General features: G+C 34.3%; 1 protein-coding gene across 2 annotated transcripts in view; it reads left to right on the top strand.

Annotated features, from left to right (window-relative positions):
• The window catches only part of CUL3 (cullin 3), a 90,172-nt gene extending 70,945 nt beyond the window's left edge, over window positions 1–19,227 (top strand). For both annotated transcript variants that reach the window (XM_033112067.1, XM_033112068.1), the window contains 7 exons: window positions 226–333; window positions 3,773–3,897; window positions 4,531–4,627; window positions 6,142–6,276; window positions 12,797–12,983; window positions 16,541–16,686; window positions 18,752–19,227. In XM_033112067.1, the coding sequence (XP_032967958.1) occupies window positions 226–333; window positions 3,773–3,897; window positions 4,531–4,627; window positions 6,142–6,276; window positions 12,797–12,983; window positions 16,541–16,686; window positions 18,752–18,883 (930 nt within the window). In that variant the 3' untranslated portion in view covers window positions 18,884–19,227. The remainder of the gene's footprint in view (window positions 1–225; window positions 334–3,772; window positions 3,898–4,530; window positions 4,628–6,141; window positions 6,277–12,796; window positions 12,984–16,540; window positions 16,687–18,751) is intronic.
• The last annotated feature ends 1,770 nt before the right edge of the window (window positions 19,228–20,997 follow it).

The raw sequence follows: 20,997 nt of genomic DNA on the forward strand, positions 1-20,997 counted from the left end.
CTTTCAGTGAGGTTCTTAGAATCTCAAAGAGTCTTAGAATCTGCGTTTTAAAATAAAATCCTTGGGTTATTCTTAAACACACTAAAGTTTGGTACCCGCAGGCATAGAGCAACTATTGGAAAGATTTAGAAATGATGGCAGTAACATGGAAGAGTTTATTTCTTTGTATGTTTTCTCAGAAAAATCCATTATTTATCTGTCTATATTTGTGATTTTCTTCCACAGACTGAATGTGGATGTCAGTTCACATCAAAACTGGAAGGAATGTTTAGGGATATGAGCATCTCAAACACAACCATGGATGAGTTCAGGCAACATCTACAGGCAACTGGGGTAAAATTCTCCATTAATTTCTATTTATATACATGTGTAATTTTATGTAGTCTTTTGTAATGGGCATTTTCATCCACATATGAAATAACTGCTGGTGTTGTTTCTTTAAATGTCATTAGTGACAACATAGGTTTTGTCCGTGAGTACTTTAAAATTTATTTTCCCCCATATAACCTCTTTTTCTAACTATTAATGTTAAAATATTAAAATATTTTTGCTTATTCTTCTAAAACGTAGTTTATCCTCTTCACTTGAAGTAATATGCTGAAAATTGAATGACTAGAAATGATTCTGCTGTTATAGTCATTCTAGATTGTGTGAGTGTTAGTACTCTTCCTTTCACTTTACCCCAGGATTGTGCTGTCTTGGTTACATACTCATCTGTTAGATCAACATGAGTGGGCCTGACATCCTCAGGATTGGTGGGTGATGAACTGAGTGTAAAAACACTGGCACTAGTGTATTAGAAGTGTGGTTTTGTATTGTGACTCCCTGAAGACAGTAAGCTGTAACTTGTATGGTTTTGCAGTCTGATGGGGTATTGTGAGGATTTAGTAAAGTTCAGAATTTTTTTAACTGTTTTTCTGCTTTACCTTAAGTTTAGAGAACTCCAGTTTTTCTTTTAAAAGTTGTCTCTCTCAAGTGACTGTGTATCACTTCGTTTAAAAAGTTAAGACATATCACAACCATTTAAAACAATTGGGAGGTCTTTCCTTTAATATTTACATATAAGATTATCACTTCTACTGGTCCCACAGTCTCATCACAAACAAAATATGTGAAAATACCTAATTGTATAGAAACGGATATATATTAAGGAATTCTGACCCGGGGGACTTTGGTCCCTCTTCATTATAAATAGTTATTTGATGATTTGCCTCATAATTTTTACAGTGGAGAAGAGCTGAGAGCAGGAAAGGTAAGTCTGTGATACTACAGAAATCTGGATGGGCAGGAACTGAGTAATATGATTTCCTAGATAGGTTTTTCTTTTTCGTTTTTAGATGGTTTAGGTATTTGTACTTCATTCTGTCTCATATATTGATATAATTGTATTTTCATGTGGTACAATTTATTTTTTTCTGGTTATTTTTTCTTTCACTGATCTTACCCATTGAGAGCTATAGGAAAATAACCTGGTTTGAATAAATACTCTGTTGAAACCTTCTGTAAGTAAATGTTCCTGGGTGGGTTCAGCACGCTTACTACTTTTTAAAGTATGTGATTATCTTGTCCAAGATAGTAAAGGCTTTTTAATATGAAAATTATGGTCCTTAGTCTTGATTACTCTGTGGCCATTGTTTCATTTAAAAGGGGGGGAGGGGTGACAGTTCAACATGATGATTTCATTAGATTCTGTTTGCCTTTGTTGTTTTCTGTTGTTAAAAGTTTGTGAATTTTCCAGTCTTTCATTTTGAATATTCAGATGTATCCTTCACTATGTGGTAGAATATTTGTTTAATAATTTGTTAACTATAATAAGTAGAGTGCTTATCAGGATGCTCAGAGATATATTAGGTTGGTGCAGAAGTAATTGCAGTTTTTGCAATTTTAAGCTTTTAAACCACAATTACTTTTGCACCAACCTAATATATCTGCTAATCTAGCTGCTGCTTCCACTACTGTAAGACCATTACTTGCATGCAATTACTGGCTTTTTTATCATTGTTTATGCTAAGGACCTAAGTCTCCTAAGCCTTAACCTATATTAGAAAGATTTGATGAAAACAAGTGAGAGTAATCAAAACAAATCTTGAGCTTTCTAAAATCAGAATCTTTGTGCACTGTTAAAATAGCACCAATCTTCAGGCAGGTGATTCTGTGTAATTTGCTTGGCCTTTTAAAATACACCAAGAGTGGCTCTTCCAGTTTTAGAAGTTGTAAGTATTTTCTTAAAATTCTAATAATACTTGTGATATATTTTATTTAGACAAATCTTACTATGGTTAAGGTAATTTAAGTATTTGTCCATTTTTTCCCATGTTTTTATTTTTAAAATGGGGACAGGGCGGGATAACCACCTTGCTGTCATTTTTTTGTTTATATCATCAAATACCATATCCTGACAGACTTTTCCAGAATCTCTGTCTCTCTGTACTTGCCCCTGCCATGCGCTATCTTTGAAGAGAAGCTGAATGGCTTCCAAATATTACTAAAATAGGAAGAGAAGATACAACCCACTAAAGTAATAGTTCTTTGGGTTTTTTTTTCTTTTTTTCTATTTGGCAAATAATTCATTGAATGCTTTCCGTGCCAAGCATTGTTCTAGGCCCTGGGTATACAGAGAATGGAGCAGACAAAAATCCCTGCCATGATGGAGCTTACACTCTAATCTGGTAGACAGATGATAAACAAGTAAACATATCACATCTTAGCTGGTATTAGGAGATACAGAGGAAATCTGTAAGGAAGAGGGGGGTCAGGGAAGGCCTCTTTTAAATGGCATTTTGAGGAAAGACTTGAAGATTAGGAGCAAAATGTGTGGGTATAAGGAAGAAGAAATAAAAGATATTATTTTCTTTGGTGGAATGAACCAACTTGGTGAGCCCTCCCCCAACTTGAAAATGTACCAGCAGTTCTCAGTCCTCCTCCGTTCATCATCTAAGAGTCTTTCTCTCCTGTGATCGTCTCTCCTGTGTGTCATCTTAAGATTCCTCATTTCAGTTTCTTTAAAATGGAGTGATTATTTAGTACGTATCTGTGAAGAAATCTGAGTGTGGAATACTTCATGATATGTATACTCATCCCTTTTAAAACTGTATTGCTAAATCCTCCAGGTTAGATAAAAATGAAATAGTGCTTTAGAACAAGCTGTGGATATCAATAATAAAGATAATAATTCACCCTTAAGAATTTCCATTGATGTGCTTTATTGTTGTTTTCTTAAAATTTAATTTGTTTAAAAAGAAGAAAACATCTAATTGTGACAATAATGCTAGCATATATTCTGTAGAGGTAGTCATTCAAATATCGAGTTCCTGCTACGCAGAACTGGATCCACAATGTCCAATGCAAAGGTTGTTAGAATGTGAACTACTTGTGAAAACATATTGATCAGTGTACTTGAAATGGGAGTGAGATAGAAATATTTTGTTTGTGTGTTAAGATGGTTAAAAATACTTAAAGGCTGATAGGAAAGATATCCTAGAATTTTCTTTAAAACAATATTAATGTGGCCCTTTAACATTTTATCTATAAAAGCTTACGGGCCAAAACTTTGCACTTCTCAGTGACACCAGTAACACTTTGTTCACATGCTAAGAAGTATCCTTGGTCAATACTTGAAAGTCAACGTCTTAAGCAATAATTATGAATATTTGCCAGGACAGTTAAAAGGTAGTGTTTTATATTGGACTGTGAGAACTCTAACACTGTGTCTGTATGGAACAGCTAATGAATCCTAGTTGATTTGTGGGGAACACCTCTTTCTCTCCCACAGGTATCTTTAGGTGGTGTTGATCTCACAGTTCGGGTGCTCACAACCGGATATTGGCCCACTCAGTCAGCCACACCAAAGTGCAACATCCCACCAGCACCAAGACATGCTTTCGAGATATTCAGAAGGTAAACACAGCTCAAACTTGGTATTTCCAGGTACAAATAATTGTCCAACATTGAAATAAATGTGAGCATTAGTGTCACTGATTGAGGGTGAATATGCTCCATTTTTTAACACATGTTCAAAAGGAGAATTTATCCTTATTCTTTTAATATGTAAGAATACATTGCGTAAACTCTTTTCAGAGGAATCTTTTATTAATGTCCTTCGGCATTAGTGCATGGTTAGGAGTATATTTTGTATTGTTGATGTCTGCCACTGGCATAGGACAACTTGATTGTTGAGTTACTATGGAGAAAGGTGGTCTTACAGAGCAGCAGTGGCTGAGCAGCAGGCCAGGGCAGAATGTACCAGTGAGATGATTTAGTCTGCTGCCTTTATCATGTAATAATATCCAGCTAAGTTACTCAGCTCTGTCTTTTTCTCTCTGTGTGTGTCTCCCTCTCTCCACCCCCTTTCCCTCTTTTTTATTTGTTTCCTGTTCTGTAAAAAATTGGAACTGAACTTAATTCCTAAGGTTTCCTTTACTTTTAAACTCTCCCATACATATATGTTTGTTAAGGGTTGTTATACTGTAGTTTATAATTTCAGATAGGTAAATTGTATGATTCTCTAAAACCTGGTTTGATTTGCTGAAGGTTTTACTTAGCCAAACACAGTGGTCGACAGCTAACACTCCAGCATCACATGGGTTCTGCAGATCTCAATGCCACCTTTTATGGACCAGTTAAAAAGGTAAATATTAATAATTTGAACATATTTATATTTTGTAACTTAAAATTAGTCTATAGAACTGATTTGTGATTTTTGTTGACCTGCATAAATTATTAATTTCTGTTATTTTCCCTACCTGTTTGAAATATTACAAAGGGGGAAACTTTGGCTTTGATTTATTCATTTCTGTTCCCTCGGTTGGTAACTTCATTTGATAATATGAAGATGATACCAGTAGCCTTCCTTAAGGCGTATATAATAGTAAGATGATTACACGTTTTTATTTATAAGAATTGACTTGATACAGTATTGCATAAAATAATAAAATAATAAAACATTAATTTGAGGACATACAAAGCCATGAGTCCCTTTTTAAAATTGTCAACAATTCCTGTAATCCTTATTTTCAATAAATCAAAACCGGGAACATTTAACACTTGCGATTTATGAGATGTACAAAATGTGACTAAAGGGATTATTTAAAAATTAGCACTATACAGTGAGTTGCCTTCATTTTTAAAGAGTAATCACTTTTTCGTATCTAAAATTGTTAGGTTTAGAGTAATAGTTTAATTTTTATTGCTTGGTGTAACTCAAATCAGAGTCATATGCTTTAAAAATAGAAAAGTAATAAAAAGCTTCTAGCAAAACATTAAAAAAAAATATCTAAGTTGTCATCTAGGCAGCAAATAACAGTTTTATTCTTTTTTATTAATTAAAATCTTACTAGTTTTATATGATGTCAGTGTAACACCAAAGTTTTTTTTAATGTTGAAAAAGGCTACATACATTCTAAGTTCTCTATTTAATTAAAATGGGAAATATTCCTTACTATTCATTTAGTTGAATAAATGTTTTAAAACTATTACATATTTAAGTATAAGTGGGAAGGTTAAGTATACTAACGAACTCAGTTTCTAATTATTGAAAGGAGAGGTTTTTTTCCCTAAATGATGTTACCTTTCAAAGTTTTATTAAACAAATGGTTTTAAAAACACAATTCACACAATATTGAAGACTTAAATTTCTACTTTGTACTTCTGAAATCATAGAGCAGGAACAGGCCTTAAGGATGGCAGAGGTAATTTTTCCCCATCCTGTGCTGTTACTTGATCTTTCACTATGATTAGATCGCACAAAAAGAAACCAAACCCTGCTACTTTTAGTAGTGGTATAGTGGAATGATGTCTTATAAGTCCTTTAGTATCCCATTGTGTACTATTAAAATAATTTTAGCTGTGAATATAAGGAATTGTTGATTCATTACTTACTCAGATACATTCAAGTGTTCACAATTTTTAAAAAGGACAGTCCTAAATAAAGACTGAGTGTGTGTGTGTGTATACGTACATACAAACATACATATATATACACACATACACATTTTTTAATAACATTTTCTTTATGTATAGGAATAAGTTACATAGTTTTCTAAAGGAGGGGTTGGACATTACCAGGCTTATTTCTCAAACATACTGTTAAAGTTACCAGGAGATAATTATATCTTATTTATATTTTTTTAAAAAATGAAACAGGAAGATGGATCTGAAGTTGGTGTTGGAGGGGCACAAGTAACTGGCTCTAATACACGGAAGCACATACTGCAAGTCTCCACTTTCCAGATGACCATATTAATGCTCTTTAATAATAGAGAAAAATACACGTTTGAGGTATGGGTTGGTTATATAAATTTTAGCCAATTGTATTTCTTAATTCTCACCTGTTGAGTCTTATTTGAATAACCTTTAGAGTTATTATTTGAGGATGAGGATGATTTTGATTATTTGAGTACCATTAGAGAAAACAGCATAAAATTGGGCTATGGAACTATATGAACATTATACACGTAAGGGATCACATTTCATTTTTTTGAAATCGACTTTTTTGAAATGTTTTGAAGTATAAATACATTTTATGTAATGAAACATACCTCATTTAAAATGCACAATTTGATGAATTTTAATAGATGTGTGCACCTGTGAAACTACCATCACAACCAATATGTAGAATATTACCCCCCAGCATTTTAATACTCCTTTGCAGTGGGTTCCCTCCCACTGTCCCCAAACCCTGGCAGCCAGTGATTTGCCTTCTGTCACCATAGATTAGTTTTGTCTTTCTAGAATTTCATATAAATGCAGTCATATAATATCACTTTCTGGCTGTTATCTGAATCTAGTATGTTTTGTGTATCTGTACGCCAGTTGATGGGCATTTGAGTTATCAGATAGAGGCTGGAATGAATAGAGCTATATGTTTAACTTTTTAAGAAACTGCCAAAGCAGTTGTACTATTTTACATTTCTGCCAGCAGTGTAGAAGAGTTCCAGTTGCCTCACATCCTCTCCAAAATTGAGTATCGTCAGTCTTTATAATATTAGCCATTTTAGCTGGTGTATCATTATATCTCATTGTGGATTTAATTTGCCTTTCCTTGATGACTAATGATGCTGGACATCTTTTATGTCTTCATGTGCCACTTTTATGTCTTATTTAGTGGGATGTCTGTTCATATCTTCATTGAGTTGTTTAAAAGCTCTTTATGACTTCTGTATACAAATCCTTTGTCAGATCTATGTGCTGTGAGTATTTTCTCTGTCTGTCACTTGCCTTTTCATTTTCTTAGTGGTATGTTTTAAAGAGCAGAGTTTTTTTTAAATATTGACTAAGTCCAATTGCCACTATTTTTCTTTTTACAGTTCTTGCTTTTGGTATCCTAAGAAATTATCGGCTACTCCAAGATTGAAAAGAATTTCTTCAGTGTTTTATTTTAAGTGGTTTATAATTGTAGCTTTTACATTTAGGTCTATGTCTATAATAAATTTCAAGTTAGTTTTAGTGTGTGTGGTTAGAGGTAAGGATTAAGAATTATTTTACACATACACACAGATGTTCGATTGTTTATGCCAGCATCATTTGTCGAAAGCAATCATCTTTTCTCTTTAAATTACGTTAGTCTGTTTATTAAAGCGGTCAATTGACCGTATGTGTGGGGTTTGTTTCAGATTCTCGAATCTGTTTCATTGATTTCTGTGTCTGCCCTTACGCTAATTTTACACTATCTTGACTGTCAGATTTCTTTCTCCACCCATTTTTTCCTTAGAGTAACTGTTTTAATATACTTACTTTTTTATTACCTTTTTTCTTTCTCCCCATACCTTTAAATGGGTAGGTTCACGTTGAAACGAAGATCATGTGATTCTTATTAAATTTAAATTTAAGAGAATATTTTAAGAGGTGACCGTTTTTACGTGATATTCCTTAAGGAAATGTTTTGAAAACCTAAGTATTTTAGGTCAGTGGCTAAGTCAAGAGGTTTTGCAATTACGTATTTCCAGATGTGTCTTACTTAGGGAATAACCTTAATTTTCGAGCACAAGTTACACGTGATTAAGTCCCGAGAATATTGATTAAGCAAGTATCGAGTACCTTACTCAAACATGATAAGCCTTTTCAAATAGGCATAATTGTCTCTAGCAGCCTGGGTGTTTCGTTCTGCAGTTCTCATAGGTAAACATTTTAAGCAAAATAAGCTACTTGAAAAATGCTGGGGTTGGTTTTCAGAGTTCTCATTTATAAAGAGCTGGAAAAAATGGGATAAACAAAAACATACATTCATTCTCTACAGCCATTATTGGAATTGCTAGTAATTTAATGGTTCAAGCTTTTCACTTTCCCAACCAACTTGGGATCGTTGATGCTAATGAGCAGTGATTAGGCAGAAGGTAAAAATTAAGTAGAAAATCTCCTCTAATATTTCAAATGTCAGCTGAGTCCCAAACCAGAAATTTGAACATAAGTGGTATATGTAGAATGCTGTTCCTGTGGCTCCATAGACTTCTGGCTGTTCGTATCTCAAACCAGGGGCACTGTAAGAAGGCACGTGAAGCTTGTGTTTACCCACACCATGTGTCTCACTATAGTCTGCTTCCTGAGTGTTATTAGGCAACTCTTTTACAGAAATCATCCCCACAAGTTAGAGGAGATAGTTAATCATTTTAAAGGAAGCTGATCTTTTACCTGTGAATATTTTTTATGAGTTCTGTAATAGCATATTAATTATTTAATGCTGCATTAAAAAAATCTTAAAACTTCGTAATTTAAAATGACCGACTGCTAACAGTTATCTTTCATGGTTTCTGTGGGTTAGGGATTTAGGAAGGGCTTGGTTGGGTGGTTCTGGCTCAGTCTCTTAGGAGCTTGTATTAACATGTCAGTTGGGCCTTCAGTCATCTAACATTTGCTTGGGGCTGGAAAATACACTTCCAAGCTGTTGGTATTCACTTCCTTGCCAATGGCTGGCAAGCTCATTTGGCTGTTGGTAAGAGGTCTTAGTTTCTCTCCACATGGGCCTTACCACATGGCTGTTTGGTTGTCCTTCCATCCTGATGCCTAGCTGTCCCTAGAGTGATCAATCCAAGAGACCCAAGCAGAACCTGCATTGCCTTTCTCACCTAGCCCTGGAAGTCACATATTGTCACTTACTTATTTTCTTGGTCACCCAAATCAACCCTGACACCATAAGGGGTCCACACAGGTTAAAACATGCCAGGATCATTGCAGGCCATCTTGGAAACTACCTACAAAAGGTGGCATTTATTTGTAAAACATTTAATTCATAGTAATCAGGCTGCTGAAGCTTTTTCATATATATAGAGGGTGCCCAAAAAATGTACACACATTTTAAGAAAGGAAAAAACTGTATTAAAATTTTAATAGTCAATATATACTAATAACAAACGGTGAATACAAGTCGTGTATATTTTTTTTGGCTCCCTAGATAGATATAGATATAGATATAGATATAGATATAGATATATATATATATATATATATATATATATGTACATATACATATGTGTAGTAAAATTAATGTCAGACAGTAGAATTTAAATAGCAAACCATTAAACAGTGATAATATTTCATCAAAAAATTATAGCAATCATCAGTAACTTAACTTCACAATATATAAAGGAAAATGGTTGGAAGTAAATGGAGAAAATTCCACAATCGTAGAAACCCCTTACAAATGTACTGACAAACAGTACAAAAAATGGGATAAAGAAGATTTGAATAACACAATTAGCAAGTTAAAATTGAATGCTATGCAGAGAACTTTGAACCCAGAAAGCAAAATGCACATACTGCTCTTGGGAAATATCTGAGGCTGGCATAACCTTATTAGTAAAATTGAACCAGGAAAATACAAAAAGAAAGCTTTAGGTTATTCACCATAAATGCACAAATATTAAATAAAATTTTAGCAAGTCAGATTCAACAGTTTATTGAAAAAATAATTCACTGTTTCCAAGTCATATTCATTCCTGGAATACAAAGAAGGAATTTAACAGATAGTTATGAGATTTTATATTAATAATAAAATTAACTGAACACTTGCTATATTGCCAGACACTGCTTTAAGGAGAGAATCAGTTAATGATCTCTGCAGATGTACAAAAAAACACTTGATAAAAGTCAGTCCCCAATACTTATTTCCAGTGTGAGAGACTCTTAGCCACCTAAGAATAGAATGAAGTGCCTGCCTTAATGTTATGAAGGTGCATCTAATGAGAGACCTAAGCATGCAGTAGTTGCTAGTAAAATATTAGCCACTTTTCCATTCACGTTAGGAACAAGTTAGGATGCCTGCCTTTGCTGTGACTTGTTCTGCAGATCCTAACTAACATAGTAAGAAAAGAAAAAGGGATGGAATTTTTAAATATCAGGAGCTGACAAAATTTGTGGACAGTATGATTATCAACTTGATAATCAACTAAGAAACCATTCTCTAAGAAGAGTTTGATTGAAAAATCAACTTTTCTATAAATCAGAACTAATCAGAAGATGACATGAAGAAACGGATATTTCAATAAGAATTACAATCTTCCTAGGAGTCAATCTAACAAGAAAGGTAGAAGACATACCAAAAAGGCAGTAAAAGAAAAAGAATATAAAAGGGTAAATGTACCCAAATGGAAAAACTGCATGTTATAAAGGAGTTTTTTTTTTAAGTCACCTATAATAACTTCAGTGAAATCCCAATCAAAATCTACAAACAATTTATTTTCTATGAAACTTGACAAGCTGATCCCAAAATTCATCTGGACAAGAAAATGCCAAAGAATAGGCAACATTTTTATTGGAGCGGCAGGGCTTTGGGGTGGGAAAGCCCAATAAGTGAGGAACGAATTTGTCCTAATTCCAACACATACCTTAAAGTTAAAATTGTGTTAACATGTAGACAGATAGCTTATAAGAACAGAATAAAGAGTCCAGAAACAGATTAATATATAGACAGGTGTTTGGGAGTGATGAATTTGCCATTTCTAATCAAACTCAATTAAAATAATTGCTGCATCATTTTTGGGACTGGGCAGAGAGTAGTATGGGGACCTTAGTTCCATATATCATATCAAATACAAAATAAAACTCCAGATAGATGTAAGCACAAACTGATAAAAGTAATAGAAGAAAACAGAATATTTTGATAAGCTTGATATGAGAAAGGGCTTTCAAGAAATCAGTAAAAGAATCATATAGTGTGATCCCGTTTGCGTTTAATATTAATACTAGTGTAAGATGGGCGTGTTCATGTTCATACATGTATATGTGTATTTGTGTTCATATGTGTAGGTGTCTGGGAAAAGGCATAGAATATTGAATTACATTAGTTACCTCTGGGGATGATCTGTAATTGTCAACTATCACCTAAGAATGTATTTATGTATTTCCATTTCTTTGAACGTGATTAAACAAGAAAATAATGTAAATAAGTCATTTGTAGCATGCACACAATTAAAAGCGCCTATTTAAGTTGCTGGGATTGACATTTATAATATTTGAAATGTCTAAAATAGCTAGACATAACCAGAGATCATTTGACACAAAAGAACGTGCATCATTATCACTAACATTCACATTTCTCTCAGTCCTCATGTACCCTGAGAGTCCTTCAGAAAGACCTAAGCTGTTGCTCATGGACTCTTGTGAAAGGGAGAATGACTGTCTCCAGATCAGTTACACAATCTGAACATCACCGTCTTCATGCCCCCTTTTGTGCTGCTTTTGAGAAAGAAACAGCTTTATACAGTGAATCAAAGCGATGCATCCTAATGTGAAGACGTTTTGCATCATAAATCCCTGTAGGTGTGTAGGGACTAACTCATATATTTGTGCAATTATCTTAACAGTCCCACTGACATACGAAGCATATCATGAATTTAAAAATTGTACAGTTGACCCTTGAACAAGAGAGGAGTTAGGGGCCTCGACACCCGCCTGCCCCAGCTGCAAATCCGCATATAACTTTTGACCGCAATAGTTGGCCCTTCGCGTCCTGGAATTCAGCCACAGTTGGAAACTAGTTGGGAATGAAAAATACAATTTTCCATACACAATTGGTTGAACCCTTGGATGTGAAACCGGCAGATTTGAAGGCAGCAGTATTTATTGAAAAAAATTCACATATAAGTGGACCCGCACAGTTCAAACCTGTGTTTTTCAGGAGTCAACTGTACATTCATTCTTTCCCAGACTGCTTTTTTTTTTTCATTATTGTATTTTATTCATCTCATTATAAATAGCAAAAATTATCACCTGCACTACAAAACATTTCTTACTGCGTTTTATGCTTAGTATTAATTACCAAGTATTTAGTTGTTTTTTATTTGATCATACAGACAATAAATATGGTCAATTTGGATTGTAAATTTTGATTGTATAGTAGAAAGGCTAAGGCCTTTCAACACAGCGGGTTCAAGCCTACTTTACTTCTCCCTTCGAAAGAAGTTGCTAAGCAGAAGAGTAGTGTTGATAAACTTGGAAGAAAGATTGTAGAGTACTTCTAAAATTAGCAACCGTGTAGTGGTTAACACATTTTTTTTTTACCTAAACACTAAAGCAGGTCCCTAATATTCCCTGGTGGATGACCTTTTTAGAGTAGGCCTTATATCTCCTGAAACAGAAAAATACACATATTTTCCATATTTTGTAATTTGAATCACCTTTATCTCTGGTTCGAATAAATGAGATTTCAGGGAAGTGTCATAATAGAGAATTCTTTGTTGTCGATTATTTCTTTAATGGAATTACTTCTCTCTAACCACTGCTTGATCAGTTTCACTTATTAACTAATCTTCTTGAATCTTCCAAAAAGTCTAGTTATAATTATGTCAATCTGATGAAATTTCAGGAAATTCAACAAGAGACCGATATCCCCGAAAGAGAACTCGTTCGAGCTTTGCAGTCTCTTGCCTGCGGTAAACCAACACAGCGGGTGCTTACAAAAGAGCCCAAGTCAAAGGAAATAGAAAATGGTCATATATTCACAGTTAATGATCAGTTCACATCCAAACTACACAGAGTCAAGATTCAAACAGGTATCATATTTTTTCTCTTTAAAAAAATTATATTTTTTCCTCTAAAAAACTCTTACCTATTGAATTTCTATCTTTTAAAAGTAATTAATTTCCAGTGCTGCATGACACAGAGGTTTAAGATATAAAGCTGCTTTTGTTGGTATGTGTTTAATCCAAGTACAGTAAGCATTTAAAAAAAGTAATTCATAGTGTGAACGTGGTACTTACTTCCATATGGTTTTGGATGAGTGAAATACAGTTTTATGAATGTTTTACTTAAAATAATTCCGTTTAACTGGTTAACTAATAGTGGACACCTGTTTTGAAAACATTTATAAATTTCTCAAAATTGGGAGTTATCTCTCTAAAGATTGGTTTTTAGATGCAGCTATTTATATTTTGATAAATATTTTTAAGTTTAAAAGCCTTAAAACTCGTATCTCTAACTTACATAGAAGTGACCCTATTGTGAGCAGTTTCTAGCACAGCCTTATTTTTAAGTTGATAATGAACACCCTGTTTATTGTATATTTAACATAATGTAAGATACATGTTTTCTATGCATTTAAAGGGGAAAAGGGCACTCTACTCGCTGACGTTTAAACTCTAATATAGTTTTCTACTTGGTTTTAAAACTAGTAGATAAATTTCCCAGTAGCAATTCATTTATTATAGTTAATATGTCTTGTAGTAAAACTACTTTTAAAATAAGATAAAATTTTCAAATGCCCAAAGTTTTCCAATTTAAAAAATTGTATTTACATTTTATGTTAGTAAAAATAGTCTTTTTAAAATTATTTTAATGCTAACTATACAATTGATTTCCAGGATACATTGACTCAAGAACTTTATATGTACATTTTTGTTTTCCTTTTTTGACCCTGATTAGGTATGTGTGCTTTTTGAAGAAGAGTGGTGTGTCTCTAGTAAAAGCCTTGGCTACTTTGTCCCATAGTTGCACATATCATTGTATCTTCATCACCAAAATGGCCCCATGTCTTTGGGACACAGATGTATATTAAAAATGAAACAACTGTGCTAAAGAGAGTCATGGAATAAAATGTCTTTTTCCCCCAGTGCAAGACATATGAGTTTACAGTTTGGGGCAGATACAGGTTTAGGATTTCAGGACTTATGTGTGGATTTGGAGGAAGAAAACTTGTTTGGTGATACATATCTGAATTGCCTAGCCTCACACTGCTTTACCATAAATAACTGTCTTTGTAATCACAGATTCCATCATGCATAGCAATAATATATATTGTCAAATATTATTATCAAAAAAAATAGTCTTCTCTTCGTGGATTTTTAATTTTTGGTTGTGTGTGTATGTGTGTAGTATTTTACATCTGATTAATATAGGAATATAGTTATATGAAGAAGAATTTGACTAGATGATATCTTACAGCTCTTTTCAGCTGTAAAATTCTGTAAACAAATAATGTTTTTCATTTGGGAATGGTACTTAGATTACATTGGCTCTTACTGATATTTTGTGTAACTTAAAATTTTCTCTCTGGTGATAAGTACTGTGACCACATAGATTTTCTTAAGTCGTCGAAATACGTTTGCCTTTTGGAGAAAGTACTCAGACTTGTAATCAGTAACTCAGACACTCTGACCATGCCTCTGCTTTTTACTGAAGTCAGTAATACAAGTTCAAGCAAGGGAGTGAAAAGTATTAATGCAAACTTTGAAAAGAACTGTTGTAATTTACAATAACTGCCATAGTCGAGAGTCTTGCCCACCACCCCCGCTCACTTCTGTCCCCCTCACCCACCTGCACAAGCAGACACTTGTGTTGCGCTTCTAAGTGCAGAGCCTATTGCTAGGCTCTAGGAGAGTGCTCGTGCCCTCTCATTTTTTAAAACATCGTAATTCAGTGTATATCACCACAATCTTCCCATTTATCTTAGAGTACACCTATGTAGGTAACCAAATCCATATGAACCAAACGGATGGTTTAAAAACTCTCCCTCCAGCTTTTTATTTTAAATATTTTCAGATCTACAGAAATGGTTAAAAAAAAATGATAGTGGACATTGGGAATGGCCATCATCTATGTTTACGAGTCATTAAAATGTTGCCACATTTGCTCGGGCACCCTTGCCCAGGCCCACCGTCTTTCCCTCCGTCTGGGTGTGTATTTGCTACAGCATTTTAAATTAATTTGCAAACATCATAACACTTCCCCTCCAAATACTTGAGCATACATCTGTCTCCTTGGGATAAGCTATTCTCCCACATACCTGTAATACTATATCACACCCAACAAAATTAATGCCATAGGTCTATGTACCACAGTTTGTCCACAGTTGTCCCCAAAATACCTTTCATACCTTACTTTTTAGATCCAGGATTCAATCAAGGTTTTCACATTAAATCAACTTTTATGTCTCTTTAGTTCTATTTAATCTAAACCAATACATATCTTTTTTTATGACATTGACTTTTTTTGAGGAAAAGCATTATTTCTTAGTAGACCATTTTAATCTAATTTTACTTTTTGTTAAGATACGGAGTGTCTTTAATTAGGGAAAAGACACTGAAAGCAGAATCGTTAACCAAGGGATTCTTGTTAGAAACAGCTAAATGGATATGCACGCCACAATGATCTAAGGTTTACCGTCTGCTATCTTATGGGTATGCCCATGCCTAAGACATAGGGTCCCATGTGTGGCTCTCAGTAATTGTCCACTTTCTACCTCCAGAAACTTCACTTCACATCTGTCTCCTGCTGATGACCAAATAAAAATTCAGTTACCACTTTTCTTTGTCTGCTACTTCAATTAGAGCAAAGTTGTAGGAGAAAGGGACTTCAGTATTTAATTCCTACCGAGTGCCTTGAAAACTATAGGGAATAACAGATTTAAGACCTCTGTTAAAGATTGGAATATAATATACTTGTATTGAGATTGTGACATAAATTAATAAGATATAACAAGAAATTGTTAGATAATTGAGAGGTACAAATAAAATAATTGTTATGGAATTTCTTTAATTGACATTCTAGTGATACTTTTTAATTATTTAATAACTAAATCTTGGCAATACATACTCTTTCCTTCTCTTTAAGTCTTAGAGATTACAGCCCTATTTTGAGTTAGTAAGACATCAGGTATTCTCCTATGTGAGATACTTTTGGTGAGGTTTAACTTGGGAGTCATGATGGTCAAGTACTAGTTGACCTCTGGAAGGCACAAGCTATGGAAATGACTGATAATTTTACTACTAAAGATAATCCAGCTGCATTTTTCTTCTTGGAAAGAAATACATTGTATTCTATAAAAATAAAACTGGTTTTATTATCTCTGTAAGTTAATTTCTTAATATTTAAAGAAGGACTTAGAATTGCAGGATTTTTATATCACTTCTTGTTATTTAAATATTTATTAAAATAGACATTAAATTAGGCACTTTTTGAATGTTTACTTGGGATAATAAGTATACTCTTGGAGGTTGAAATTGGTTTTTTTCTGTGGATATTACTAAATTATATTGTTCGTGTGTATAAACCACATTTTTCATTACATTTGAAATTAAATGGTAATCACATGGTAAATGTCTTTCTCTTTTAGTTGCTGCCAAACAAGGTGAATCTGACCCAGAAAGGAAGGAAACGAGGCAGAAAGTAGATGACGACAGAAAACATGAGATAGAAGCTGCTATAGTACGGATAATGAAATCTAGAAAGAAGATGCAGCACAATGTGTTAGTAGCAGAGGTGAGAACATTCTAAGCCTGAATTCATATAGAAAAGCAAAGTAACGTTAATAATTGAAATTTAGGAAAGTACTACCGTGTTTCTCCGAAAATAAGACCTAGCCAGACAATCAGCTCTAATGCATCTTTGAAGCAAAAATTAATATAAGACCTGGTCTTATAATAAGAGACCACTAGGAAGAGTGTCCTGTCCTTTGAGGTGTTGGCTCATGGGAAAGGACAGAGAAAGCAATACTCCAAGACTGAGTGTTGAGTTGAGGGGTTCTGAATTTCATTTTTTTCGATGGGGAGATATTGAGGATGTTAAAATCCTAGGGATAAGAAAGGAGTACTTAAAAAGAAAAGGCAAAAAAATGAAATGAGGTGATAATTGCTGTACCAAAGTCACAGGAAAGGTGAGAGGATTGGATAGAGAACACAGGTGGATGGTAGGTGTATCACCAGGGATGTTACTGAGTATTCCTGAGAGTCCAGGACGGAGCAGTGGTGTGTGTTAATCCAGGATGGATGCATGTGAGTGTGTGGGGTGGTGAGAGGGAGGATTTGCAAACGGCAGCGGCCTTTCCCTGGAGAGCAGGGTGCGAGGCTCCCGAGCTCGGGGACTTCCTGAACTTGAACACTAAACATCTGGGTTATCACTACATCAGAGATTGGCAGACTGTTAGTTTGGTTTTTTTGTTTGTTTTTCTTGTTTGTTTATTTCAATGACCAGTTGTAGCCTAAAAGCAGCCATAGATAACAAATGAGTGTGTTCCAGTAAGAATTTAAAACAACAGGCAGTGGACTGTATCTGGCCTGTAGGCTGCAGTTTGCTGGCTCCTGGTCTACACAGAAGGTGTAAGAAACTACGACTTCACTCAGCAGGGAACTGAGTAGTAGATTTGAATGATGCAGCACATGTAGAAAGGGTGTTTATGGAAAGAACCAGAGGAATCAGGAAGCTGAGGGGACTGTTGGGAGTGTAGCCAAAGTGATGTTGTGTGCAGACTGAACCCTGTCAGGAGCGAGATGCAGTCAGAAGAAGATACTGATAGCTCAGAAGAAAGGGTCAGAGGATTCGAGGTTCAGATGGAATGATAAAACTAGAAGGCTGCTAGAGTTTAGTTGGAGAATGAAGTGCTGCAGTTTCATATTTCAGAATTATCAATCCATTGTGGTCTTGGGCAGCGAACGGATCCAACGGGAGTAAAAGAAAAGCTGGCTGATGGGTGGATGGTCTGCAGGAGGCAGGGTGGGTTCCTAGGAAAGCATGAACTTGGGACAGAAAGGTTTAGATTCTCATCTGTTAACTACTGGCTCTGTTCATGGCAGTTTTCCTCTCTGGCATATTTTTCTCATTTGTAAAAATGAGACAACCTAACTTTGCAGGGCTAAGAGCATTAAATAAATTAATGCATACAAAATGACTAATGATACAGTGCATAGTCAGGCTTCGACTACTGCTGTGATTACTGTTTTATTATTACTGATGTCACAATGCCTAGAATCCTGACAGCAGATAGAGAAAAGAATAGCACCAGTAACACTTACCGTGGACTGGTAGTAGGGCATTATTCTAAAGCATCACATCTGTTAGTTTCATGAGGTTAAGTAACTTGCCCAAGGTCCTAGAGCCAGTAAGTGGGAGAGTTGGGATTTGAATCCAGGCCGTCCAGGTCCACAGGTTGTGCTCTCAGACACGTTATGCTACCCACATTCTGTGAATTGGGAGAATAACCCAGAAGTCAGTAGCTTACAGCATCAAATCGTTCAAGTCTAGGTGGTATATACATTCATACTAATATATTCCAACTTGTTCTACTCCTAATCCGTTTTAGTATTCACATTCTGATGTGAGCAGGTGGTGTGTTCTAACCTTACATTACATTTTCAAGTATCTTTTTAAAGTTTTGGTATTTTTAACTTTGGTAATCAAATTACTAAAGTTTGAGCTGAGTCTTAAAATTCCACATCAGTTCTGTTCAAAAATACAAATGTTTGTGTGTTTATATGGAAATGTTAACATATTTTTTAAATTTTCTGGTGAGAAATAGTGTTTTGTGGTTTTTTTTTATCTTCTATTTTAGGTAACTCAGCAGTTGAAGGCTCGATTCTTACCAAGTCCAGTTGTTATTAAGAAACGTATTGAAGGACTTATTGAGAGAGAGTATTTGGCACGAACACCTGAGGATCGCAAAGTGTACACATATGTAGCATAAAATAACGTCCAGAAATTTGATTTATTCTTGGACTGTACTCTTCGCATGGACTGGGAAGTTCTTTTAAATCATTAAATACTAAGACGACCATCTCTTCTATTAAATTACAGTACATGTTCTAGACCATTCAGATCAAGCCTTTACTCCCTTTGAGAGTTTTCAACATCAATTGATTGAGCTTCAGGCTTTACAACATTTATCCCTGTAGAGATCATCTTTACAGTTCCTCGGGAAAATGTGAATGTGCCGCGTTTTGTTTTCAATACTGTATGAAAACAGGAAAAAAATAAAACAAAAATTTAGAAACTACAGCTCATTAAAATAAAATTGTTGGATTTCATTTCCCCAGGTCTTCAGTGTTGATGTAAATGTGTTTTTGTAGTGTTGCTTAGCACTTTGCGCATTGTATAAGTTGGGTAACAAAAATGGTAAACGAAATGACACAATTCCCAATTACCTTGCTCTGCTTCTGGCATTTCTTTAGCTAGTCTTGTTTAATTTAAAGGTTTGATAAATACAGAGACCCAAGCATACAATCTGAGCATGCTTTATTCTACCACTTGCACTGACTGATCTTATAGCCTTATGACCAGGAACCTTTGTTTTGGGCTCACTACACATCCTGATTTGGTTTTCCCCTATTGTATTTTGAAATTTCTCAAATTCAGTCTTAACGATGATTAGGTTTTGTTCCTCATTATCTCTAGAGAGAGAGAATATTTTAGTATGTATAAATTGTACAATAATTTTTTGCTGTTATACTCACTGCTAATAGTGGATTGTATAGGGCAGTGTTTTTATTTCATTTATTGTAGACAAAAATAAATGAATTTAGCATACACATACCCACTAATTCAAGTACGTCAGAGCACAAAGTTGGCAGCTGGTTATATTTAATTCAGCCCCTTTGAAAAGCACATATAGTCTATACTTTGTTTATAAAATATCTTAGGTTCCCTCTCTCTTAAATATCTATATTTTGGTGAAGCTGAGGTGCACTGTTAGTTTTCTGTTTCAGAATGCATTCTAAAAGATGCAATAAATATGATTACCTTGATATTTTTTAACGAGATCTTCAGTTCTTGCAGTTGACTGTGTTTTGGAAAGTGATTAAGCAATATTTTTCAAACCTGATGATTCTTGGATATTTAGCTGTTGTCTTCCAAAGAGTCATCGTTTCATGTTTTTAAAGATGTGCTTTGTGCTGAAGATTCATGTCGGTTATCCTGTGCTTCCAACTTTCACCAATGTTTCTCACCAAGGTTTTCTACCTGATTGATCTGCCAAGGATTATAGTTTGCTTTATTTTTAATAACTTCAGAGTATTTTTATCTTCAATTTTATTTAATTTTGTTTCATTTTGTTTTCATAAGACATTGTTTCAGATATGTAATTGGGGCAAACCACTATAGATTTCTATTGGATAGAAAAATGAAATGTTACTAGTAAGTTCAAACAACCAACCGTTGACTATCGATACTGTTGATACATTTATTAGAATGTATGTCTCAGAAGATGGTTTCTGTTTAAATTTATGGTCAAGTTACAACAACTGAATTCTAATATGGATTAAAAACTCCACATAAATATTTCTCCCCATGCGTCTTGGGTTATAATTTTCCTTTTAGACTTGCAGATATGCCCTTACTGCATTTAATTTTGTCTTCATTTGTACTGTAGATTTGTAAGCCTTATGCTCTTGATCTCTACATTTTCCACTTTTACATGATGCAAATAAGATACAAATGAAAACTATCATGAACATTATTCTCAGGATACTTCTACCATACTTGAGTGAGAGTAGGTCAGGTGTAACTTGGAAAGCTGAAGGGTTTTACTTAATTCTGATTTTTACATAATTGGAATTTCTGTAATAATAAGATGTTTATAAGGAAAACACTGGTATTTAGGTTTCAGAGTTTCCTTATTGCTTTCAATTCCCAATTAAATAATATGTAACACATTGGGAAATAGAATAACTCAGATAGTCAACGTTAATAAATATGAAGGATGTAAGAACTTCATTTCAAATCTAAATGAGACATTAAAACACAAATTTCCGCAGTAGTTTAAAGCATTAAAAATCAGTAAAGTTAAATTTAATGTCATCGTCT

The sequence above is a fragment of the Rhinolophus ferrumequinum genome, chromosome 8 (assembly GCF_004115265.2).
Source record: "Rhinolophus ferrumequinum isolate MPI-CBG mRhiFer1 chromosome 8, mRhiFer1_v1.p, whole genome shotgun sequence".
NCBI lineage: Eukaryota > Metazoa > Chordata > Mammalia > Chiroptera > Rhinolophidae > Rhinolophus > Rhinolophus ferrumequinum.